Source organism: Branchiostoma lanceolatum, chromosome 13 (assembly GCF_035083965.1).
Source record: "Branchiostoma lanceolatum isolate klBraLanc5 chromosome 13, klBraLanc5.hap2, whole genome shotgun sequence".
In the NCBI taxonomy this organism is placed as follows: Eukaryota; Metazoa; Chordata; class Leptocardii; order Amphioxiformes; family Branchiostomatidae; genus Branchiostoma; species Branchiostoma lanceolatum.
Window position 1 is genome coordinate 15,081,135 of NC_089734.1, and position 24,935 is coordinate 15,106,069.

General features: G+C 40.1%; 1 protein-coding gene and 2 long non-coding RNA genes across 3 annotated transcripts; 2 read left to right on the plus strand and 1 right to left on the minus strand.

Annotated features, from left to right (window-relative positions):
- Positions 1–1,255: 1,255 nt before the first annotated feature.
- On the plus strand, positions 1,256–6,134 carry LOC136447609 (uncharacterized). Its single transcript, XR_010757763.1, has 2 exons — positions 1,256–2,582; positions 5,621–6,134. It is a non-coding gene; the product is annotated as an uncharacterized lncRNA (long non-coding RNA).
- A 3,236-nt stretch (positions 6,135–9,370) lies between these two features.
- LOC136447690 (macrophage mannose receptor 1-like) lies at positions 9,371–18,082 on the minus strand. Its single transcript, XM_066446732.1, has 3 exons — positions 18,016–18,082; positions 17,376–17,762; positions 9,371–9,786 (listed from the first exon to the last, which is right to left on the minus strand). Exons 1-3 carry the CDS (start codon positions 18,080–18,082, stop codon positions 9,371–9,373), a joined length of 870 nt encoding a protein of 289 aa, XP_066302829.1.
- Positions 18,083–19,049: 967 nt separating this feature from the next.
- Positions 19,050–20,848, plus strand: LOC136447907 (uncharacterized). The gene is made up of 3 exons (XR_010757794.1): positions 19,050–19,292; positions 19,741–19,838; positions 20,416–20,848. It is a non-coding gene; the product is annotated as an uncharacterized lncRNA (long non-coding RNA).
- The last annotated feature ends 4,087 nt before the right edge of the window (positions 20,849–24,935 follow it).

The window sequence follows — 24,935 nt, forward strand, 5'->3', positions numbered from 1 at the left end:
AACCGGGTGGATGCGGGGGGATAATTAGGTGATAATTGCCGCTAAATTATGCACATCACACCGCCACACGGACCATTACACGGTGAATTTCCTGCTATACCGCACAGCCGCACTCCATAGGCCAGAACCCGGGGAGATAATGAGGTGATAATTGCCGCTAAATTATTCACATTACATCGCCACACGGACCAATACACGTTGAATTTCCTGCAGTGTATGGTCATTTCAAAGGTATGTGTCCGGGGGTGTAAGGCCCTTTAAACGCACCGTACACGGCAGTGGTCCATCTCCGAGAGAATCTAGGGAACGTACAGGACCGGACGCGCAACGTAAACAGGTCCGAAATCCCATGATTCTGACGGAAATGCAGAATTTCCATGAACGTGTAAGGCAATTTCTGACCCTGAAATTCGGCTTTCCGCGCAGTGCTTTAATCCGTCACCTTAGTCCTTAATCCGTTACCCTTTCCCTTAATCTGTACTCATTTCCCTTAATCCGCCATCATTACCCTTACTCCGTCACCTAAGTCCTTAATCCGTTACCCTTTCCCTTAATCTGTACTCATTTCCCTTAATCCGCCATTCTTACCCTTAATCCGTCGCCTTAGTCTTTACTCTGTTACCCTTTGCCTTAATCTGTACTCATTTCCCTTAATCCGCCATTCTTACCCTTAATCCGTCGCCTTAGTCCTTACTCCGTTACCCTTTGCCTTAATCTGTACTCATTTCCCTTAATCCGCCATTCTTATCCTTAATTCGTCACCTTAATCCGTTAACTTTTCCCATAATCTGTACTCATTTCCCTTAATCCGCCATCCTTACCCTTAATCTGTCACTTTATCACTTAATCCGTCACCCTAGCCCTTAATCTGTTGCCCTTGACCTTCATCAGCCATCCTTCCCCTTAATCCGTCACCATCACCCTTAAACCGTCACCATAGCCCTTAATCCGTTACCCTTTCCCTTAATCCGTCACCACAATCCTTAATCCATCACTCTTTCACTTAATCTGTTATCATTCCTCTTTAATCCGTCATCCTTGCCCTTAATCTGTAATAATTTCCCTTAATCCGCCATCCTTACCCTTAATCCGTCGCCTTAGTCCTTAATCCGTTACCCTTTCCCTTAATCTGTACTCATTTCCCTTAATCCGCCATCATTACCCTTAATCCGTCGCCTTAGTCCTTAATCCGTTACCCTTCGCCTTGATCTGTAATCATTTCCCTTAATCCGCCATCATTACCCTTAATTCATCAACCTAGCCCTTAATCTGTTACCCTTTCCCATAATCTGTTCTTATTTCCTTTAATCCGCCATTCTTACCCTTAATCTGTCACTTTATCCCTTAATCCGTTACCCTAGCCCTTAATCCGTTGCCCTTGACCTTCATCAGCCATCTTTGCTCTTAATCCGTCACCATCACCCTTAAACCATCATTATAGCCCTTAATCCGCGACCTTTGCCCTTAATCCGTCACCACAATCCTTAATCCGTCACCCTTTCGCTTAATCTGTAATCATTTCCCTTAATCCGTCATCTTTACCCTTAATCCGTCAACTTAGTCCTTAATCCGTTCCCTTTCCCTTAAGCTGTAATTATTTCCCCTTATCCGCCATCCTTACCCTCAATCTGTAATCATTTCCCTTAATCCGCCATCCTTTCCCTTAATCCGTCACCCTGGCCCTTAATCCGTTGCCCTTGACCTTCATCATCCATCCTTGCTCTTAATCCGTCTCCATTACCCTTAATTTGTCACGAAAGCCTTGATCCCTCACAGTGGTTGCCCTCAATCAGTCACGTCGCCATAACCCTTAATCCGTCACCATAGCCGTTAATCTGTCACCCGATAACCTAATCCGTCACCTTTTCCCTTAATCTGTCATCCTTACCCTTAATCCGTCACCATAACCTTAATTAATCCATAACCCTAACCATAATCCGTTACTCTTGCCCTTAATCCATCGTCAATGTTACATCTTGTTATGACCAAATTTTAGGTCTTTTAGGCAATATAGTATATAGATATAGACCACAAATGGTATGACATGTTAGCAAAGTTGGGATGGTGCCATTGTGATGGAAACTTTGACTGGGTATCAATTTTAAGCCCTGTTTCCGAGTTAATGACTTCTCCAGGCACAGCAACATGGATGCACCCATGGGAGTATCAGTTACAGGGTACTGGTCTGGTGGGCGGACGGAAGGACACAGCTGCACAGTCTAGTACCGTGGCCACAGTGTCTAGACGTATGAGAACAAAGGGCGTTTCTTGTGTTAGAAAACAACTCATTTCTAGCGATAATATGGAGATTTCTAACCTCTAATCGAAAGTTGTGACAACATGGTGAGCAAGAAGGGATGTATCACCCCTATGTCAGCAGTGGAAACAACAACGGGGAAGCACGGCCAGAAGAGACTGGAAGAATATGGACTGTTTGAAAATAGCAACACCAGACGTTTGTTCATTAATCTCCAAGGCAGGAAAAGTTGTTGCACGTTCCGCAGACAGGACTCGACTATGGAAATTTAGATTCTGAGACTGGAAGGACAAATAACACCAGAGCCGATCTGTACAGAACCGAGGTAAGAGGCGTCTGTTTCTGTTTTTGTGCAGGTAGGTCTTTTCAGTTTTTATGTTAACGTTACGCTTTTTACGTCATTTCAGATACCTTTCATGGCAAGGTAGAGATTTCGGCAAGTAGCCATTTTCGAAACCATCTCGACGTATGTTTGATATTCAGAATTGCTGTTAAAAGTGTTATTGAAACTTTTTAGGTTTGATGAAAAATGAGCAATAACTTAGCAGCCTAGAATTTAGAAATACGTCGCATTCATCCACGTTTCAAAATCATGTGCCATACAAACGTTGAAATTCCAGAACTAATTCTAGTATGTCGCATGTCCACGTATAAGAACTAATTCCAATACAACTTATTTGTACACATTTTAAAATCTACATCCCCGACAAATGTAGACTGTTACAGTAGAAAAACTACAAATGTAGAAAATAATAATACGTCGCACTCGTCCACGTATGAAAATCATACGCCTGACAGATGTAGAAATTCCAAAACTAATTCCAGTACATCTCACCCCTGACAAATGTAGCATTAACTGAAGACAAAGTGCAAATGTACAAAAAACAGTACGTCCCATCGTCCACGTATGAAAACCATAAATCATATGCCCGAAAAACGTAGAAATGCAATTCTAGTACATTTTTTTGTCAAGACTCAAGTATGAAAATGTGCAAAGCCCCCCCCCCCCCCGACAAATTAATTTAGAATTAGTTGTGTAGTTAGAAAAAATTATACGTCGCATGTATCATCCACGTATTAAAATTTTACGCCTGACAAACGTAAAAATTCCAAAACTAATTCCAGTACATCTCATTTGTCCACGTTTGAAAACCTCAAACCCCGACAATTGTAGAAGTAGCTGAAGATAAATTAAAAATGTAGAAAAATGATACGTCGCATTTGTTCACGTGTAAAAAACATAAAAAACTAGAAAGGCAACATTTGCGGGAGCAAATGCAACTTGTTTCGCCCATTTCCCTCCCCACGCAAAAATCGACTGTGGCATAGAGGCTAACGTTTGTTGTATGTCTGCAATGTTGGTATTTGAATGAATAATTGAATTGAAGACCAGTCAGAAATGGATCTCTCCCAATTTGAAACCCTATGCATGGTCTTCCAGGCACCCATATTCATATGCTATTATTTTTTTAGTACAACGCTACGCCACACATTTTGTTTAATGCGCTATCGATCAGCGCCGATATTCAAGACTTCCCCGCGGCCCGATAGTGTAGACATGTAACAGGGGTTTACGTAAGGAGGTTGAAAATTCTTACTGATTTACGTCATTTTTAGCCAAAAACTTTAAACAACTACTCAAAGCAAGCTCAACGTAAATTTTCACGCACTTCACAACTCTCTATTGTTAATGTTAATGTTATTGTCAACGTCCCGACACGGGATGTTTCCTAAGGTGGGAAACGTTGGGTACTTTGTGTGCACTATTGTGCGCACTAGTGTCCAATCTTGGTGACAGAGGGGTAGAAAATTCGTGTACATAGCGAGGAAATGTCAGGTTTTACCATAGTGTCCAAGCTTGCGAACTTGTAGAAATCTTTGTTTCCATGCAGTGTTAAAATAAGAAAAACACCGTGTGTGTCGAAAAATACCACCAGAAAAGTTTTGAACCTTCTCAATTGCACTTACATAACTTCAGTAGGACACAACAATAACTTACAACACAAGGATGTGAGCCAGGGAGTAGTGAAGTTGTGTCTGCACCTGTCAGAGTACTAGTAGTGCCCCTAATTAAATTGACTATTTCAACCAATCAGGTTGAGTTTGATAAATCTGCGCTCTCTCATTGGCTGACCGAATTAGTCAACCCGGCCAGATGAATAAAGATGTGACCTATAGGTCAGTGACCCCATATGAGGAAAATAGCCGATCTTCTTCCCAAAACACCCTCTAAAATCGCATTTCGAAGTATTGTATGCCAAAAGTGCGAATGGGATTCTTTAAATATTTGTTCAATGTACCACCATAGCAAATTTCAGGTCATTTGGATGTATTTCCAGAGCACAGGAGGCCAAAATGTACGTTTTTGGTCAGAAAAACCTCAATAAAATCACGTTCAAGGTCAATATCGAAAAAAATTTAAAAAATGCTCCCAGGGTATTTACCCACTCTACATGTATACCAAATTTCAGCTCAGTTGGTGCAGGGACGACCGAGCTGAGTCGATTACAAGATTTAACAGGAGAAAGAAACCATACGAACACAATATATTGCGCCCAACAGTATGTTGGGCTCAACATAATTACAATAATTCGAAGATATAATAAATACCATTAAAAAAACGTAAAATTGACCAGATCGCCGTGAGAGTGCCGAACTCCTGGAAAACGTGCTCAAGTGGAATCTCTACGGCGACCCAAAATCTCAAATGCAGCAACCTTTTATGAGCGACCAAAGATTTCACAGATAACTCAATTCGATCAACGGAATGGGGGCCTAAATTAGTAAAAGTCCGTCAAAACTACCTGCACAACTCCAATTTTACCTGTGCTAGCATGCAGATGTTGAGCCCTACACGTACACTCTTCACTCGCCTTAGTTACAGGATAAGAGGTCAAATTCCTAGGGACCCAAAATTGTGAAATTGCTTATCAGTTTCACGCATATTTAACTCCAAATGTTGTTTTCCTAGCTAAAGATAAAATTAGTACAATTTTACCTGTACTAAAATGCGAATTTCGAGCCCTATTTTTTTAATCGAACTCCAAAACCTTGAAGTAAGTATAACACGCCATATTCGTAGGTACTAAGAAATATGTCAAACAGCTTATCAGTGTCACATACATTCTAAATTTTAAGTTTCCCTGTGGCTGTAGGACCTAGCAACTACATGACTAACACGCCACCGCCAACTACTTTGAAAAAGAAAAGCCAATCATGATTTTGGAATAGTCTAATTCAAGTCAATAATTCAAGAGGTTAAATCGACCGAAGCTGTCTACCGTCTTCAGAGACGACAAGAACCAAAGAAGAGAGCATTCAGGTTGATATGTTTCTGTATGTTTTTTCTCGATCCCTGCACAGGTCACCTATACCGGACTACAAGGTCATCCGGGGCACCCGGTATCCACGTGCACTAGGGAGGAATAATCCAGGCCTGGAACAATCTGGCCGTTTCCCACACAGACTCTAACCGCAGCAGGGGAGGTCGCCGGAGACCTTCCACTGCCGGACCAGCATCAAAGCCGTGTTACAATGATTGTGCTGTTACAACCAGACATTACCTGACACGATTTAGAGAATCCACACACTGGCGTGCACATGTTGTCCACTTTACTTGATTCAAACGAATACGTATTGTCTATTTTGTTGTTTATTTTAGTGTGCAACTTTTAGAAGCTGATTTTGTATGTATAACGTTATGAAAGAAAATACAGGTGATTAACCTCGTTAAAATCAAACCGGATGTACGAATGGTAGAAACCCAATACAAATGTGTATGCAACTGCAAGCTGCAGTAACATTTCACTCCGTCACTTACGTCCAAGAAGTTACAGTGCAACTCCTTACCAAACTTGGAACGGTTACTTTAGAATTAGTCTGCTAATTGTTGTGCTATAATTCTTTGACGGTTATTCATTTGTTTAAGTGAACTGCAGCGAAGAGATAAAGTAATCAATGTTGTGTGAGCAGAGTAAGACGTGAGACGAAAGATTATGTTACGATAAAACTAGGAAATTAAGGTCAAGAGAGCAATAGAGACATTCAGTAATTAATAAGGATCGTAGTAAGCCAACATTATGAGGTCATAATCAGTCAGTGTTATAACGTTTACGTCTCCCTTGGTAAGTATGCGGGAATCCTTGTCTCTGTGTCATTTCTTTATCCTTGATGTGGTCGTCTTCAAATCGGCATCTAAAAGAAACTGTATTCATACATCGGCCATTCTTTATTGTAAGAAGGAAAGGGTCTTAAGTATTCACCATTTCAAAATTGACTTAATTTTATTCCAAAAGCTAATTGGCCATCTCACCATTAAACAAACTAATCGTTCATTGTTTTTGTGGCTGTCGTCCCTACATCTCTGACAAGACCACAACTGCCATGTTCTTTAAGATCACGTCTCCTACACTTTCTAATTTAACATCACATTAAATAACAAATCTATATTAACCCTCTATCGTTGGGGATCTTGTCGTCCCTTACTTTTCGACAAGATCACAACAACATGATGCTCAGTGGACCTTGCTCGTCCTTTAGTACAGTGGGCCTTGTGTCCATTTGTGCCAACGGCAAGGTCACAACATCACCACACTAATAACTTTCATCTCTTATACCTAACATAAGTGGCAAAAATCACCCCTCCGGTCAAAATGGTCACACCCAACCCAAAACTAGGAAAAATATGGGAAACCAACATTAGCGACAAAAACCAACCCTAATATTATGGATTACAACACTTTCTAATCCAACATCACATTGAATAACAAATCTATATTAACCCTCTATCGTTTGGGATCTTGTCGTCCCTTACTTTTCGACGAGACCACAACAACATGATGCTCAGTGGACCTTGCTCGTCCTTTAGTACAGTGGGCCTTGTGTCCATTTGTGCCAACGGCAAGGTCACAACACCACCACACTAATAACATTAATCTCTTACACCTAACATTAGTGGCAAAAACTACCCCTCCAGTCAAAATGGTCACACCCAACCCAAAACTAAGCAAAATATAGGGAACCAACATTAGCGACAAAAAACACCCCCAATATTATTGATTCCAACACTTTCTAATCCAACATCACATTAAATAACAAATCTTTATTAACCCTCTATCGTTGGGGATCTTGTCGTCCCATACTTTTCGACAAGACCACAACAACATGATGCTCAGTGGACCTTGCTCGTCCTTTAGTACAGTGGGCCTTGTGTCCATTTGTGCCAACGGCAAGGTCACAACACCACCACACTAATAACATTCATCTCTTACACCTAACATAAGTGGCAAAAACCACCCCTCCGGTCAAAATGGTCACACCCAACCCAAAACTAGGAAAAATATAGGGAACCAAAATTAGCGACAAAAACCACCCCCAATATTATCGATTCCAACACTTTCTAATCCAACATCACATTAAATAACAAATCTTTATTAACCCTCTATCGTTGGGGATCTTGTCGTCCCCTACTTTTCGACAAGACCACAACAACATGATGCTCAGTGGACCTTGCTCGTCCTTTAGTACAGTGGGCCTTGTGTCCATTTGTGCCAACGGCAAGGTCACAACACCACCACACTAATAACTTTCATCTCTTAGACCTAACATAAGTGGCAAAAACCACCCCTCCGGTCAGAATGGTCACACCCAACCCAAAACTAGGAAAAATATAGGGAACCTACATTAGCGACAAAAACAATCCCCCAATATTATCGATTTCAACACTTTCTAATCCAACATCACATTAAATAACAAAACTTTATTAACCCTCTATCGTTGGGGATCTTGTCGTCCCCTACTTTTCGACAAGACCTCAACAACATGATGCTCAGTGGACCTTGCTCGTCCTTTAGTACAGTGGGCCTTGTGTCCATTTGTGCCAACGGCAAGGTCACAACACCGCCACACTAATAACTTCCATCTATCACACCCACACATTAGTGAAAACAACATCCCTCCAGTAAAAATGGTCACACCCAACCCAAAGCAAGAAAAAATTAGCAAGAAAACAAAAAAAAAGAAAACTAGCAAGAAAAACACCCCTCCGTCAAAATAGTCACACCCAACATTAGCGAAAAGAAACACCCCTCCCAATAAAATGGTCACATCCAACATGGCCGCCCCCATCCTTGGATGCAAAAACAGAACAGGTTTTGCTATCGCAAACCTGTAATGAAAATGGCAGTGATGAGAACTTTGTCCAATCAGCATTTATTTATCAATTCTACCTTCATATGCAATAAACGTCAGCGTCACAACGTCCAAATGTTCACCACACAATTGCACGCTCTACTCTCTCTATACAGATAACTCCCTCTTCATGACATAAACATGTTTTGTGTGTACATGTCTGTGTGTGCGTGTGGGTGTTTGCTTGTATTTGTGTGAATGTAAAAACGTTTTAGAAGCTCAATTTCTCTTGAAGCTCAAAAAGTTCTCAGTCAATAGCCAGGAACATTATAAATTGATGTAGCTCTAGACATGACTTCTGCTGTAGTTTTGACACTTCAGAATCTCCACAAGTTATGATTTCCTACTTTCATGGATTTAGAATTTCCACTCTACATGAATATGAGTCTTCAGATTTCTAATATCTTCGATATAACGTAGATTGCTGTTTCATTTACCATATACAAAATTCCGTGCAATGTCGAATAACACAGGGGAGCTTTTCGAACATCCATACTAAAAAAGGATTAAGCTTATAAGATCGATTAGAATAGTGCAGTCACATTTTCTATTAATGAATTTTACTTCATCTATTTCAGTTAAAATTTAGACATTTTGTCTTTAAAGATTTAGATTATAACCCAATTATGTCGTGACATATTGAGAGAAAACAACTTGCTATTTGGCCATAGTGTTTAACACTAGCCTTTGAGTTGTTGGTTTGCGATGGTTTGTCGACTTGTATTGTCCTCTCGCGTCATTCTAGCAAAGTAGCGATTAGAATTCAGTCTGTCACCTCTGTACACTTGTGCCCTGTAAAGAATGAAGGAAGTTAGCATTTCGAATGAAATGAGAAAATTATGTGCGGTGGGTCTTATTGCAAAGAAAAAGGGTGATTTAATATGAAGTTTCAGTTAAGAAATATATTCAGAAGCGAGATCATTTTTAGAACGTGGCACATTTGCATGAAGCACCTGGAATAGCTTGGCAAACGAAGCGGCATTTGTAGTCACAAGGAAAGCTGTTCCATTTGTCGTTCCGGTAAAGGTTGTAAGCCACACAGTCACCAAAGCCATCCGGTTCGCCCGGAGCCCACGAGTTGTACGTCCCAAGTGTAGAACCATCCACCCACTCAAAAACTCCTTCTTTACGTTCATCTTTCAGGCCGATAAAGAATACAGTACTTTCCCTCACGGACCTGTATAAGGTGATCAGAAAGGTGTTGGTCTCAGCGTCTCGGGGCATGGCAAGGGTGCCGCCATCTTTACGACAGGATACAGCTGCATCAATGAAGACCTTCGGGGTGTCGAATGCCTTGTAGCAGATTCCACGCCACAGTTGATAACCATTGGGACAAGATACTGGGAGGGAATGTTGCGTTTAAAAGAAAAATTAACAGCATAGACATCTCATGTTGTAAAGATGACAATCGCATTATAAAAGGTCACCGTTTCATCGAGACATATCATCGATAAATAGCCAACAAATGTTTTCTTGCATGCCGGTATTTTGGGCATTAGGGCACGTCAGTGCAAATTTTAAGACGATACAGTACGGCCCTTTAGTTTTCTTGGTAAAATGAGCTTTGATTCAATTTACTGAAAAGCATCTTACTTTGATCGCGAAGGCATGCCACCAAGGCCGCTGATCGATTTCGCTCTGTATCCAAGTTGCGTTTCATGGCGTCAAGAATGTCGGACAGTTGAGATATACCGTCCGTGTTGTGTTTTGCAGTGTCGGACAGAAGAGAAATTTCCTAAAATATTGTACAGTGCCGAATATCATTTAGTGCAGAAAGGAATGTAGAATAAGGTAAGATCTTTGAAACCTTTAAGAATCGAAGACGGGAGAATTTAACTGCCAAAACTAATCAATACTAGAAAGGCAACATTTGCGAGCAAATACAGCATGTTTAGCCATGCTCCTCGCCATGCAAAAAATGGACTCCCAAAATAACAATGGACCATTCTAAAATACTTCCACTAAAAAAAATGGATCAAACTTGAGTTTAAAAACAATTATCAGTCTCTCCATACAGGAGTGGAGTCTTCCAGTAGCACCTCAACACAATATGGACCAGTCCAAAACCATATCCACTTATTAATTAACAAATAAACTTCTGCTAACAAATGGACTTTTTCATAATCATTCCAGCTCAAAATTGAAATAAATAATTACAGAATCCTCCCCTTGCAAGAATGGGATATTCCGTGCCATCTCCATGTAAACTAGACCAGTGGAAAAATATCCGCTGAAAATTACACTCTTGCGCATAATCAACCCAGTTCAAAATTGAATTAAAAAAGATCAACCCAAGGGAAGAATGAAGTTTTCCATAGTATACATAATGATATATATGAAGATTTGACAGGAGAAGAAGGAAATGACCAAAAATGGGTGAAATATAAAAATGTGACACCCCTTTGTTTGAATGCATGATTCAATAGTATACACTTTGGGTTGAAAATAACGAAACCAAAAAATTCTTTGTTTAAAAAATCGTTTTGAAAGGCTGTATGGCAAACATTTGAATGAGGGCCTGTGTACATGCCAAATTTCACATTATTTTGGTTTAATACATATAGGAACTGGAGATGTGTATCTTTTTTTAAAAAAGAGTGAACAAAGCCATGTCCTAGGAATTCCCATACCATATTTGGCATGAATACTAGCCTACACCTGCGCCATGTAATTAGATTAACTCAATTGACCAATCAGGTGGTCGCAAGGCTCACAGGCATGCAAGGCCAGGTGCAAGGCGCTTGGGGTCAATGACCTTTAGGTCATATGTAGTATTGAAAGTGACAGAAGTGGCAAATATTGTCAAGAAAGCCCAAAATAAATCGTTTTGAATATATGTATGCCAAAAATGGGAATGTAGTCCTTTAAATATTTGTTCAAGCCACATATACAGCAAATTTCAGGTCATTCGGTTGAAATACCAGGGTGCAGGAGTCCAAGATATGCTAAAAATAGCCTAAAAACCTCAATAAAATCACTTTCAAGGTCAATATCAAAAAAAGGAAAAGAACGCACATTGGTTTTTGCCTACATTACCTCTGTTCTAAATTTCAGGTCATTTGGTCAAAAAATGACAGAGATGAATCGATTTGAAGATTTGACAGGAGGAGAAGAAGAAGAAGAAGAAGAAGAAACATGAGTAAAAACAATATGTTTAGCCATACTAGGTATGGCTAAACATAATAACAAAAAAATGACTTACTTCATCCATGTTGTGTTTCAAGGCGTCAAGAATTTTGGACACTTGAGATGTGCGGTCCATGTTGTGTTTCATGGAGTCAACAGTGTTGGACAGTTGGGACATTTCCTATATATAGAGAGATTTTACAATACCAACACCAAGCATGATTAAGAGCATCGGGGATACACAGCATGATTTTAGATCTTAGTGACCTTTTCAGAATCGACGACAGGAGAATTTCATTGATTGAGATTTTAAGAATATAATTATGATACTAGAAAGGCAACATTTGCGAGCAAATACAGCATGTTTAGCCATACTCCTCGCCATGCAAAAAATGGACTCTCCCAAAATAACAATGGACCATTCTAAAATACTTGCACTAAAAAAATGAATCACCCCAGTCCAAAATTGAGTCTTCCAGTAGCACCTCAACACAATATGGACCAGTCCACAACCATATCCACTAATTGATTAACAAATACACTTCTGCTAAAAAATGGACTTTTTCATAATCATTCCAGCTCAAAATTGAAAGAAATAATTAAAGAATCCTCCCCTTGCAAGAATGGGATATTCCGTGCCATTTCCATGTAAACCAGTCGAAAAATATCCGCTGAAAATTACACTCTTGCGCATAATCAACCCAGTTCAAAATTGAATTAAAAAAGATCAACCCCAGGGAAGAATGAAGTTTTCCATAGTATACATATGAAGATTTGACAGGAGACGAAGGAAATGACCAAAAACAACATATTTGAGTCAATTCAAAGTCACCGAGAGGGTTTTAATATAATATTTGTAATATGTTTGAACTATTTTGATTAAAAGAATGTCTAAGTCACAATAGTTCTCAAGTGTTCAAACAATTGGATTGAAACTTATAACATGTTTGAACTTATTTCACATACGTTGGAAACATTTCGAACGTAACTACACAAAAATCTCTTTATTTAGAACAGTTTCAAACCATCTATCCAAATGTTTCAATGTTCGAACAATTTGTAACAAAAGATTTTCACAATTGCCCTCATAAACGAAGGTGCTAAGTCCTCCTGTGTGTTTCTGCCTATTTTCGGTGGCCGCGCTAGACCACCAGCGGATTTGTTTTGACGGAGCGTCACCCGCGCGCGACGATGTACACTGTTCGGCACCGCTAATATCCGGCATTTTCCCGCTCCAAAACACTTCACAAGACCCACGTTTTTAGTGTTTTGCCTCTTGTGCAACACGATTCGATTTGCATTACTAACGGGACGAAAATGATAGAAAAAATTCACCCCGTCCCGGCGTCCGTCCCAAAAACATGAACGACATGAAAATATATTTTCTTACAGATTCAATCACGAAAATCAACAGCATGGGATTCCAAATTTTCGCAACGGCCGACCATTTATCATGGTTGAACTTCCTTCCAAGGCGTGCGATAGATAAACATTCCCGGCACATAATAGTCACTAGTACCAGACTAACGCAAGCTCATGATGATAATAGGGAGAAAGTTTGTCAGTGAAGTTTGGCCACCAGAGGGTACATTCATTTAACGTTACAAGCTAGCGCAAAGGGGCGAATCATTGACCTTACCGGGGACTGACTCTACTGGCCTAATCATTCCTTTTTTGCCGAATTCTACGATCCATACGCCCGTACGTAGGACATGTAGGAAGGCCTGGTGGTGGACGCTACGTCGCGCCAGTCTGAGGAGAAACGATCTCCCGTGTTGTGTTGAAGAATTTGGAGTTTGAAAATATCTGGAATAACTAATGCTAGAATAAACATTCACAAAATCATTGATTTAACTTGTTTTCTGTTATAAAATTTCCTAAACTGCAATTTAACCACTGAGTTTAAGGGAACATGGTGTTTTCCCGATAATCACGTTAAATGTTTATGTCCGGTCTTTCCTCTTCGTAAGCAAACTCCCAGCTTGGCCAGGTGCAAGGCACTCGGGGTCAATGACCTGTAGGTCATATGTAGTATTGAAAGTGACAGAAGTGGCAAATATTGTCAAGAAAGCCCAAAATAAATCGTTTTGAATATATGTATGCCAAAAATGGGAATGTAGTCCTTTAAATATTTGTTCAAGCCACATATACAGCAAATTTCAGGTCATTCGGTTGAAATACCAGGGCGCAGGAGGCCAAGATATGCTAAAAATAGCCTAAAAACCTCAATAAAATCACTTTCAAGGTCAATATCAAAACAAGGAAAAGAACGCACATTGGTTTTGCCTACATTACCTCTGTACCAAATTTCAGGTCATTTGGTCAAAAAATGACAGAGATGAATCGATTTGAAGATTTGACAGGAGAAGAAGAAGAAGAAGAAACATGAGAGAAAACAATATGTTTAGCCATACTTATGGCTAAACATAACAACTAAATTAAAGAACAAAAAAAAAAGATATTAAATTAAAAGCGCTCATTATCAACCCTGCCTCTGGATTGGAGGCTAATACTTCTAATCCAAACCGTTGTCGCCGTTAATCCCACCTCTACTCCACCCAATCTCCAAGGAGAACCACACATCCAGGAAATCAAAGAACCCATCACGGCAATCGCATAGGAGAACAAGCCAAAACAGCCACAGACGCCTAGGATGCTTTTAGCTATAAGGTTCATGTTTTTACCTCAAACACTCATAATAAATATGAGTGGTATAGCTGGGCCGAAATTTTCAGAGCCCTAAAAATCAAGTGCAGCAAGGAATGTAGAATAAGGTAAGATCTTAGAAACCTTTCGGAATCGACGACAGGAGAATTCTACTGATTAAAATCAATCAATATAACGATAAAAAGGAACACGAAACAAAACAAAACAAAAACACAAGAAAAAAGTTCACGTTACTAACCCTCCCCCTTGATCGAGAGGCCGACGTTCTTAATCCTGACCGTTACCATACCCAATGTTTGAGTAGAATTAAGCATGCAGCAAGTTTGAAAAACTGATCATAGTAAGAACACTGAGGAACAGGCCAAAAACTGACACAGGCGCATAGGATGCAAGGTTCATATTTCAGCCTTAAAGAGAGTGTCATAGCATCTTTCTCTGAATATTTTGTAAGACCATGGACTTTTTAGAATTAATCATTCTCTACATGCACCTACATTTTTGGCTGTGATTTGCGGTCCTGTCTACATGTTAAGCTGCAGGACTTTTTAAAAATTTTATTTGTACTTTTTGGACAGTGGACATAGCTAGTGGGATACTGTACGTGTGAATGTGAGTTGTTATAACTCTTAAAGATAATGGATAAGGTCATATCACCTCGAATTTGCTAATCTTTCCGATGTACGAGAATGTGAAACCAAATACATGTACCTCTTTATTGAATAACACCCTCACGAAGAGTCCCATGATGACCACAGTTGCCACCACAGCAGTAATGCCAACCATGCAGCCGCGATAGGAGCGGACGAAGTGACGGAGAACAAGGCAGGCGTTTGCTTTATCCTGATACGTGCTGTCTGAAAACAAATGGTGGCCTTTTTAAATTTTTTCCAATAACAACACAAAAGATAAGATTACAGGTTTAGGAAAATGTGTTACAGAAAAAAAAAATGTTCTATAGTGAGCCTGCGCATTTATTTGCATAAAGTGGCCGCCAATTTGAAAATGACAGCGTTGTCGGCGTGCTGTAGATGATCACATATTGCACGTACAGTTTCGCCTCAGTCGCATTTACAACTGTTGTGTTTGTCACATTTTCTAAAGCGTTGCCTCAGGGGGTATTTTTACGACGGGCCAGATGTGACTCCCAGCGCCGCCGGGCCTCGGGAAGGCCCTCGGTTGATTCTACTTTGGACCCAAAATCAGCCAAGGTCCAGGCTAAAAAAATTACGATGGATCCAACCCATACCCTAACCATGAAACATCGCGCAAGACAAAATAATTCCGACCTCAACTGCATGTTGCCAAAGACCGGAGAAAATAGAATAGTCAGTGACGATAAGGCACGAGAAAAAAATATACGTAGCTTGCCAAAAATAATCGATTACAATTAGAGTCAGCTACCTTTAGATGTGTCCGTTGTGTCAGGCAGATTGACATGACGCCTGTTGTTCCTGGCATCAGCCCCTTCCAGGTGTGATTCTCCCCGTAGCTTTGCGCGCTGCAGCCGAGCCTCTCGAAATGTCGACGAGATATTCACCACCTCGGGTTCTTCGTACGTGTCTAAAGATATTTCTATCCCTTCTCACCAGTTGTCAGGAGCGCCGTTGCCATCGCGGACACGCCTGTGCTGACCACTCTGACGGACAGCGGGTGATTGGGACGACGGCCCGCTGGTTTGACTGTTTCCGGGCCCCAAGACAGGGGACCGGACCGGCTGTGCTTGCTCGTACATCTGTATTGTACTGACAAACAACTCTTGAACAGCCTGAAGCTCTTAAAAGATGCATAAATAAAACAAAATGATATCGCGATTGGTCTGAAGAAGTGATGTTGTCTTTGCCCTTATATGGAAAGACAATCGCGCCGTGACGCAGTGCAAATGGCATTTGTTTTTCAGCAAGCGACAGACAAATTTTGGATGAATACGTCAACCTACGCAAGGAGACAGACACGTTTTAGCTAACCTTTCATAAGATAAATGAGAACTTTTCAAGTTTAGTCTTTTTTGTACACGTTTTTCTTTGGATATTCAAGACCCTCGCTGAGACTTGCACAGGCTGTTGCTACCATAGCTGACACGCACACTTATAATGTAGCTTATTAGCTATTGGTTTACAACTAGGAATTTAGTTAGGCTATTCTATGTGAATATGGTTATGACAAGGGAAACTATAAATAGTCCATACAACACAATTAGAACAGAAGAGATGAGAACTTGGTGTAATCAGCATTTATTTCTCCTTTTTACCTTAATATGCAATAAACGTCATCGTGACAAATTCCTGCTGTTCATCACACAATGGCAAACTCCTCTCTCTCTATATATAGATGACTGCCTTTTCATGTATACGTGTTCTTGTGTGGGCATGTTATATGTGTGTGAGTGTATGCTTGTATTTGCCTGTATGTAAAAATGATTTTGAAACACATAGGCTAAAAGAGTTTACAGCCAAAAGCCATGAACATTATAATTCAATGTAGCTCTAGACATGACTTCTGCTGTAGTCTTGACCCTTCTGAATCTCCACAAGTTATACTTTCCTAATTTCATTGATTTAGCATTCCACTCTACATGAGTCTTCATATTTCTAATATCTTCGATATGACGTAAATTGTTTTATATTCACAATGCCGTGCAATGTCGAATAACACAGGGGAGCTTTTCAAACATCCATACTGAAACAAGGATTAAGCTAATAAGATCGATTAGAATAGTGCAGTTACATTTTCTATTAATGATTTTTACTTCATCTATTGCAGTTAAAATTTAGACATTTTGTCTTTAAAGTTTTAGACTATTACCCAACTATGTCGTGACATATTGAGAGAAAACAACTTGCTATTTGGCCATATTGTTTAACACTAGCTCTTGAGTTGTTGGTTTGCGATGGTTTGTCGACTTGTATTGTCCTCTCGCGTCATTCTAGCAAAGTAGCGATGAGAGTTCAGTCTGTCACCTCTGTACACTTGTGCCCTGTAAAGAATGAAGGAAGTTAGCATTTCGAATGAAATGAGGAAATTATGTGCGGTGGGTCTTATTGCAAAGAAAAATGGTGATTTAATGTGAAGTTTCAGTTAAGAAATATATTCATAAGCGAGATTATTATTTAGAACGCGGTACATTTTCATAAGGCACCTGGAATGGCCTGGCAAACAAAGCGGAACTTGCGGTCACAAGGGAAGTTGGACCATTTGTCGTTCCTGTGAGAGATGTACGCAACACAATCACCAAAGCCATCCGGTTCCCCCGGAGCCCACGAGTTGTACGTCCCAAGTGCAGAACCATCCACCCACTCAAATACTCCTTCTTCACGTTGATCGTGCAGGCCGATGTAGTAGTGAGAACTCTCTCGCGCGGACTTGTAAAAGGAGGTCAGGAAGGTGTTGGTCTCAGCGTCTCGGGGCATGGCAAGGGTGCCGACATCTTTACGACAGGATGCAGCTGCATCAATGAAGGCCTTTGGGGTGTCGAAGGCCTTGTAGCAGATTCCTTGCCACAGTTGATAACCATTGGGACCAGATACTGGGAGAGAATATTGCGTTTGAAAGAATAATTAACAGCATAGACAGCTCATGTTGTAAAGATGACAATCGCATTATAAAAGGTCACCGTTTCATCGAGACATATCATCGATAAATAGCCAACAAATGTTTTCTTGCATGCCGGTATTTTGGGCATTAGGGTACGTCAGTGCAAATTTTAAGACGATACAGTACGGCCCTTTCGTTCCCTTGGTAAAATGAGCTTTGATTCAATTTACTGAAAAGCATCTTACTTTGATCGCGAAGGCATGCCACCAAGGCCGCTGATCGATTTCGCTCTGTATCCAAGTTGCGTTTCATGGCGTCAAGAATGTCGGACAGTTGAGATATACCGTCCGTGTTGTGTTTTGCAGTGTCGGACAGAAGAGAAATTTCCTAAAATATTGTACAGTGTAAAATATTATTTAGTGCAGAAAGGAATGTAGAATAAGCACAGCACGAAAACTGATATTTAAGCCAATTTTCCGAACTACGTAAATATGTATTAAAGGTGGTTAAATATTTCAGCAGACAATTTCGGAAAGGCAACTGAAAGATAATTTTGACCTTTCCGTAGCCTTTCTTCACTACGTAAAGAGCCATTAAAGTAATTGAATTATTTCAGCAGACTTTACAATTTTGGAAAGGCAACTGAAAGACAATGTGATCTTTCCGCAGCCTTTCCTTGCTACGTAAAGAGCCATTAAAGGAATAGAATTATTTCAGCAGACTTTACGATTGTGGAAAGGCAACTGAAAGACAAAACCGACCTTTCCGAATCCTTTCCGAACAACGTAAATACCTATTTAAGACGCAGATATTTTCATAACCTTTCTGCATTGGGTAAATGTGACGTAAATATATCGCTTTCATTACCGTTAGCTTCAACGTGAAAAAAGCGTAAACATAACGTACATTCAACATTGCAATAGTCAAAACCATACACAGTTTCCACTTCAAATTTCTCACCTTAAAAAGGCAGCTTTTACTATAAAACTAGCAATAATGCAAACAACATCAGTCTGCAAGTGACGGCCGAGGTGTTCTGACCAGGACAGTGACCAAGACATGTTAAGTTTTCTCTTCAAGAAACTTTTAAAATGTAGAGACAACAGATATGGAATTATAGTATGTTGTGGTTAAAGAGGTTACCTTCATCTAACCAAGAATACAAAATAATATAAAAACCACTGGATTGCTATAAGCCTGGCACTGTGTGACATTAACAGTTCTACAGAGCCCAAGTCTGATAGACTTACCAAATATAGACTACATTTAAAAGCTATATCACTAGGCGCACAACTGCAAAGCGCGCCTCTTGGAATTATGAGCTTCTGATTGGTCCAGCGATTGCGCGCAGTCTGTGATTGGTCAGTACCCGCGTGAACACAGCGTGATCATCGCATGTGACAAAATGTCCATACCTAAGGCGCGCGAAACAAACTTGTCAGACGTGACGCAAGGACGTGAAGGTAACCGGTACCACGGCGAAGTGGGCTTCCATCTACAGGTTACAGCCAAGTTTACATAGGTAAGAAACTTATCTGCCAGCTAGTATATATGCAATGACAGTTGTGTTGCATGTATGGGTGTATGGGTATTTCGCAAATAACATTATAATATCTGCACCGCGTCTTTTTACCTCAGTAACGTTGTTCTTTCAGAACACATTTCCTAAAGGTCACAGTCGGTGAAACAGTCAACAGCGTTGTTTGCTGGGATATCAGGTAAAAGACTAAAATGGCACATCCGCTTCGAGTCCAACACAAATAATCAGAAGACGACTAAATAGAGTTTGTTTGGCTGCCCCCAAAACGGGCCCAAAGTGTTGTCAATCATTAGCGCTTTTTTTACCCTTTCTTGTCCGGGGTGAGGTGTGTATGATTCAGGGCGACGCCATTTTGGGTCATAGGTCAATCTGCGCACTTTCGACTTGCAATATGTACTCATCAAAACATTCTGATTTTACACTTCTTTAGGTGTATTCCGGTGCACTCCTGACTGTTGAATAGGCACACCGACTGTTTGGTACTGGTTGAAGTTCTGTAGGACTTATCTGAGCTATCGACTGTCAACTGTAAGTTTACTAAAATATTATAAAGTTTACAAGAAATACTAGCACAAGTTATTTTATTTGTACATGTGTATTAATGTGATATCAGACTAACAAGACTATCTGTTGTTTTCACAAACACTTAAAAGTCATTACAAAGCTTTTGTTTATCTATTTATTTAATCACATATATTTTGGGAGGATTAGGTAGAAAGCAGATTGCTTAACAATATATATTAATTTCATATACAAGGCTAATGCGGATTGCTAAAGGGCTTCCTAGTCCATTACTCCAGATCTTGAGTTCCCGGGAAAACTGTCTGTAACCATTTGGCATCACCAGAAATTTTAATCCCTGCTTCCCCACCAGATATCACCTACTGGAATCAAATATAACATTTCACAGATATTCGCTACCCCTTCTCATTTCTCATGTACTAAATAAACACATGTAAATACACATACAAATAGATACAATGTAGTTCAACAGTAGTCAAGAAGTTTTACGCAATAGCACAAAAAAAGGTCAAATACTAGTCTAGCATTGCCAGCTTAGTTTGCATTACACTGTAACCAATGCTGGTGCATTTTTTTCTTGCAGACCCAGGCAAAAAGGTCGAGATCAGCATTGATTTGACTCGCACACAGCCAACATACAACATATTTTGTGGTCACTGCCAGCAGCATGTACTTAGATGTACTTTTTTCAACCACTAGCGGAAATACTACAACAAGTCAACCGGTACATGGCAACAAGATCGCTGTAACCCCCCCTCGGTGGCGGCCAGCATTCCAGACCCCGCATTTAAAAAGATTGTTATTGTCTAAAAATGTTGAAACTGAAGATCAACTAATGTTTGAAAATGGTGATCAATTGCAAAAACATGTTATGCAAGAATATGTAGTCTATATGATGTTGTTGTGTAGTATAATTTTTTTGTATTTGTAAACTATCCAGTATGTGTATGTGAAGATAAAAACATGAAATGTAACACTTGCAAAGACAAGTGAAGAAATAAATTGTTGGAACGATATATTTGTTTCTGTCATTCATTAAATATAAAGTAAAGGATGCGAAAAGACTTAGGAAAGTTTTCAGTAAACGCATGCTTTCCGTCGAAAAAGTTCCGTAAATATTACTGAAAGATAGTTGTTAACTAAGCCTTTACGGACCCTTATGGCACGGAAAGGTTACGGAAATAGTGAAATTACGGACCTAAACGCACCACCGGAAAGGTATCGTAAAGAGTACTTAAAGAATGAAAAACCGCAACCTTTACGTAGCATTTAAACATGCTTAAATAGTTGTTTAATAACCCTTTACGGACCCTTATGGCACGGAAAGGTTACGTAAAAAGTGAAAAAACGGACCTTAACGCACTTTTGGAAAGGTCACGTAAAGGACAACTTTACGAACTCGGAAAGGTATCGTAAAGAGAACATAAAGAATGAAACACCGCATTCTTTACGTAGCATTTAAGCATGCTTAAATATCATTTTTCGTGCTGTGAAGGTAAGATCTTTGAAACCTTTAAGAATCGAAGACGGGAGAATTTTATTGCCAAAACTAATCAATATACCAAAAAAAGAACTTACTTCATCCATGTTGTGTTTCAAGGCGTCAAGAATGTTGGACACTTGAGATGTGCGGTCCATGTTGCGTTTCATGGTGTCAACAGTGTTGGACAGTTGGGACATTTCCTATACATAGAGAGATTTTACAATACCAACACCAAGCATGATGAAGAGCATCGGGGATACACAGCATGATTTTAGATCTTAGTGACCTTTTCAGAATCGACGACAGGAGAATTTCATTGATTGAGTTTTAAGAATATAATTATGATACAACTAAATCAAAGAACAAAAATGAAGATATTAAATTAAAAGCGCTCATTACCAACCCTGCCTCTGGATCGGAGGCTAATACTTCTAATCCAAACCGTTGTCACCGTTAATCCCACCTCTACCCCACCCCATGTCCAAGGAGAACCACACATCCAGGAAATCAAAGAAACCATCACAGCAATCGAATAGGAGAACAAGCTAAAACAGCCACAGACGCCTAGGATGCTTTTAGCTATAAGGTTCATGATTTTACCTCAAACACTCATAATAAATATGGAGTGGTATAGCTGGGCCGAAATTTTCAGAGCCCAAAAAATCAAGTGCAGCAAGGAATGTAGAATACGGTAAGATCTTAAAAACTTTAGAATCGATGACAGAAGAATTCTACTGATTAAAATCAATCGATATAACGATAAAAAGGAACACGAAACAAAACAGAACAAAAACACAATAAAAAAGCTCACGTTACTAACCCTCCCCCTTGTTCGGGAGGCCGACGTTCTTAATCCTGACCGTTGCCCCATCCAATGTTTGAGTAGAATTACGCATACAGCAAGTTTGAAAAACATATCATAGTAAGAACACTGAGGAACAGGCCAAAAACTGACGCAGGCGCATAGGATGCTTTATAGCTGCGAGGCACATTTTTCAGCCTTTAACCCTATCCAGACTGGGGGGGGGGGGCTAAAAGTGCCCGCGCCAACTTTGACATCGTATTACTGCCGAACGATGTATGCTAGGACAACCAAACTTGGTGACTTTTCTTAAAATTTTGTTGGCAACAATTTTAAAATAACGGCTTTAGTTTATCATTTTTTCATGTTGCCATGGCAACGAGTTTCTGACTGGCATTTTATGCAAAAATCATAAATTTTTTTAAAACGATGATATTTCTCGGGTTTTCTTGCACAACTACCCTAAATTTCCATCATGTATAACATAATATGTAATTAGATGTAACTTAACTGATCTAATATTCATAATTTATGCTAATTTGATGACGTAATCAGCCAAAATCCAAGATGGCGGACTATATCACTATTTCAGGTATAAGGAGGCTTTTTCGCCCTTAAAATCGTCAATACCTGATATTTTCTTTATCAGAAACATTTATATTAACGTTTTTAGTTTATTTTCAGTGTCCTTTGGGGTCATAAGTGGAAAAAAAGGATTTTTAAAAATTTCAAAATGGCTGATCCAAGATGGCGGATCCCAAGGGATCGCTATCAACACATGGCACCGTTCTATGACGTCATTTTTACGTCAACGTACTTGCCATGGACGTTGTATGCCTTTGCATACCTTAAAATGAATAATACACACCGTTTTGTTTAATTCCTTTAGATATTACGGGAATTCCCTATTTAGCCAATAAAATCACATCGATGACGTCATAATTACGTCATATTACGTCATAACGTCACCGAAATTACAGGAATTATAAAACTTGACGTGAATATCACTCCCTGCAAATTTGGTGATGATGCGTCATACCGTTCGAAAATTATGAGGGGGGGCCGAATCAGCCCCCCCCCCCCCCTCCAGTCCCAGATATACCAAAAAAGCCCAGTCTGGATAGGGTTAAAGTACGACGTGTAATAGCATCTTTCTCTGAAGATTTTATAAGACCATGGACTTTTTAGAATTAATCATTCTCTACATGCACCTACATTTTTGGCTGTGATTTGCGGTCCTGTCTACATGTTAAGCTGCAGGACTTTTTAAAAATTTTATTTGTACTTTTTGGACAGTGGACATAGCTAGTGGGATACTGTACGTGTGAGGGTGAGTTGTTATAACTCTTAAAGATAATGGATAAGGTCATATCACCTCGAATGTGCTACTCTTTCCGATGTACGTAAATATGAAACCAATTAAATGTACCTCTTTATTGAATAACACCCTCACGAAGAGTCCTGCGATGACCACAGTTGCCACAACAGCAATAATACCAACTATGCAGCCGCGATAGGAGCGAACGAAGTGACGGAGAACACGGCGGGCGTTTTCTTTATCCTGATACGTGCTGTCTGAAAAGAAATGGTGGCCTATTTTAATTTTTTCCAATAACAACACAATAGATAAGATTACAGGTTTAGGAAAATGTGTTACAGAATTAAAAAAATCCTATAGTGAGCCTGCGCATTTATTTGCAAAAAGTGGCCGCCAATTTGAAAATGACAGCGTTGTCGGCGAGCTGTAAATGATCACATGTTGCACGTACAGTTTCGCCTCAGTCACATTTACAGGTATGTTTGTCACATTTCTAAAGCGTTGCCTCAGCGGGTAGTTTAGGGCGGACCCGATGTGACTTCCAGGGCTACCGGGCCTCGGGCGGGCCCGCAGTTGATTTTAACTCGGACCCAAAATCAGGTCCCAGCTAAACAATTAAAATGGATCCAACCCATACCCTAACCATCAAACATCGAGCTAAACAAAACAAAGTCGGTGTAATTCCGACCTCAACTGCATATTGCCAACGACCGGAATAAATAGACATAGTCAGTGACGATAAGGCAAGAGAAAATATGCACAGCTTGGCAAAAATAATCAATTACACTTAGAATCAGCTACCTTTAGATGTGTCCGTTGTGTCAGCCAGATTGACATGACGCCTGTTGTTCCTGGCATCAGCCCCTTCCAGGTGTGATTCTTCCCGTAGCTTTGCGCGCTGGAGCCGAGCCTCTCGAAATGTCGACAAGATATTCACCACTTCAGCTTCTTCGTACGTGTCTGAAGACATTTCTGTCCCTTCTTCCCACTTGTCAGGAGCGTCATTGCCATGGCGGACACGCCCGTGATGACCGCTCGTGTCCGGCCCGCTGGTTTGACTGTTGCCGGGCCCCGAGACAGGGGACCGGACCGGCTGTGCTTGCTCGTACATCTGTATTGTACTGACAAACAACGCTTGAACAGCCTGAAGCTCTTAAAAGATGCATAAACAAAGCAAAATGATTTCAGGTCTGAAGAAGCGATGTTGTCCTTGACTTTATATGGAAATGTTATCGCGCAGTGACGCAGTGCCCAAATGACATTTTGTTTTTTAGCAAGCGGCAGACCAATTTTTGGAATGAAGACGGCAACCTACGTAAGGATGCAAACACATCAATTTTCTCTTTTCTTAGAGACGTGAAAAGTATTGATTTATTTCTCCCGTGTCTTCAAATATTGTAGAATGCGGATCCATCCTGCAACATAATGCAAACCGTCATTTGTATATGTGAATCTTCTACATTCATACATGCAATTTCGACCGTTAATATGTTTCTGACT

What these genes read in the sequence shown, in the direction of transcription:
- LOC136447690 (XM_066446732.1), bottom strand. Translation starts at nt 18,082, where the DNA reads ATGAAACGCAACTTGGATACAGAGCGAAATCGATCAGCGGCCTTGGTG. An exon ending in GGCATGCCTTCGCGATCAAA is followed by an intron (nt 17,763 to 18,015) that starts GTAAGATGCTTT and finishes ATTCTCTCCCAG; the next exon opens with TATCTGGTCCCAATGGTTAT. An exon ending in TGTTTGCCAGGCCATTCCAG is followed by an intron (nt 9,787 to 17,375) that starts GTGCCTTATGAA and finishes ATTCCCTCCCAG; the next exon opens with TATCTTGTCCCAATGGTTAT.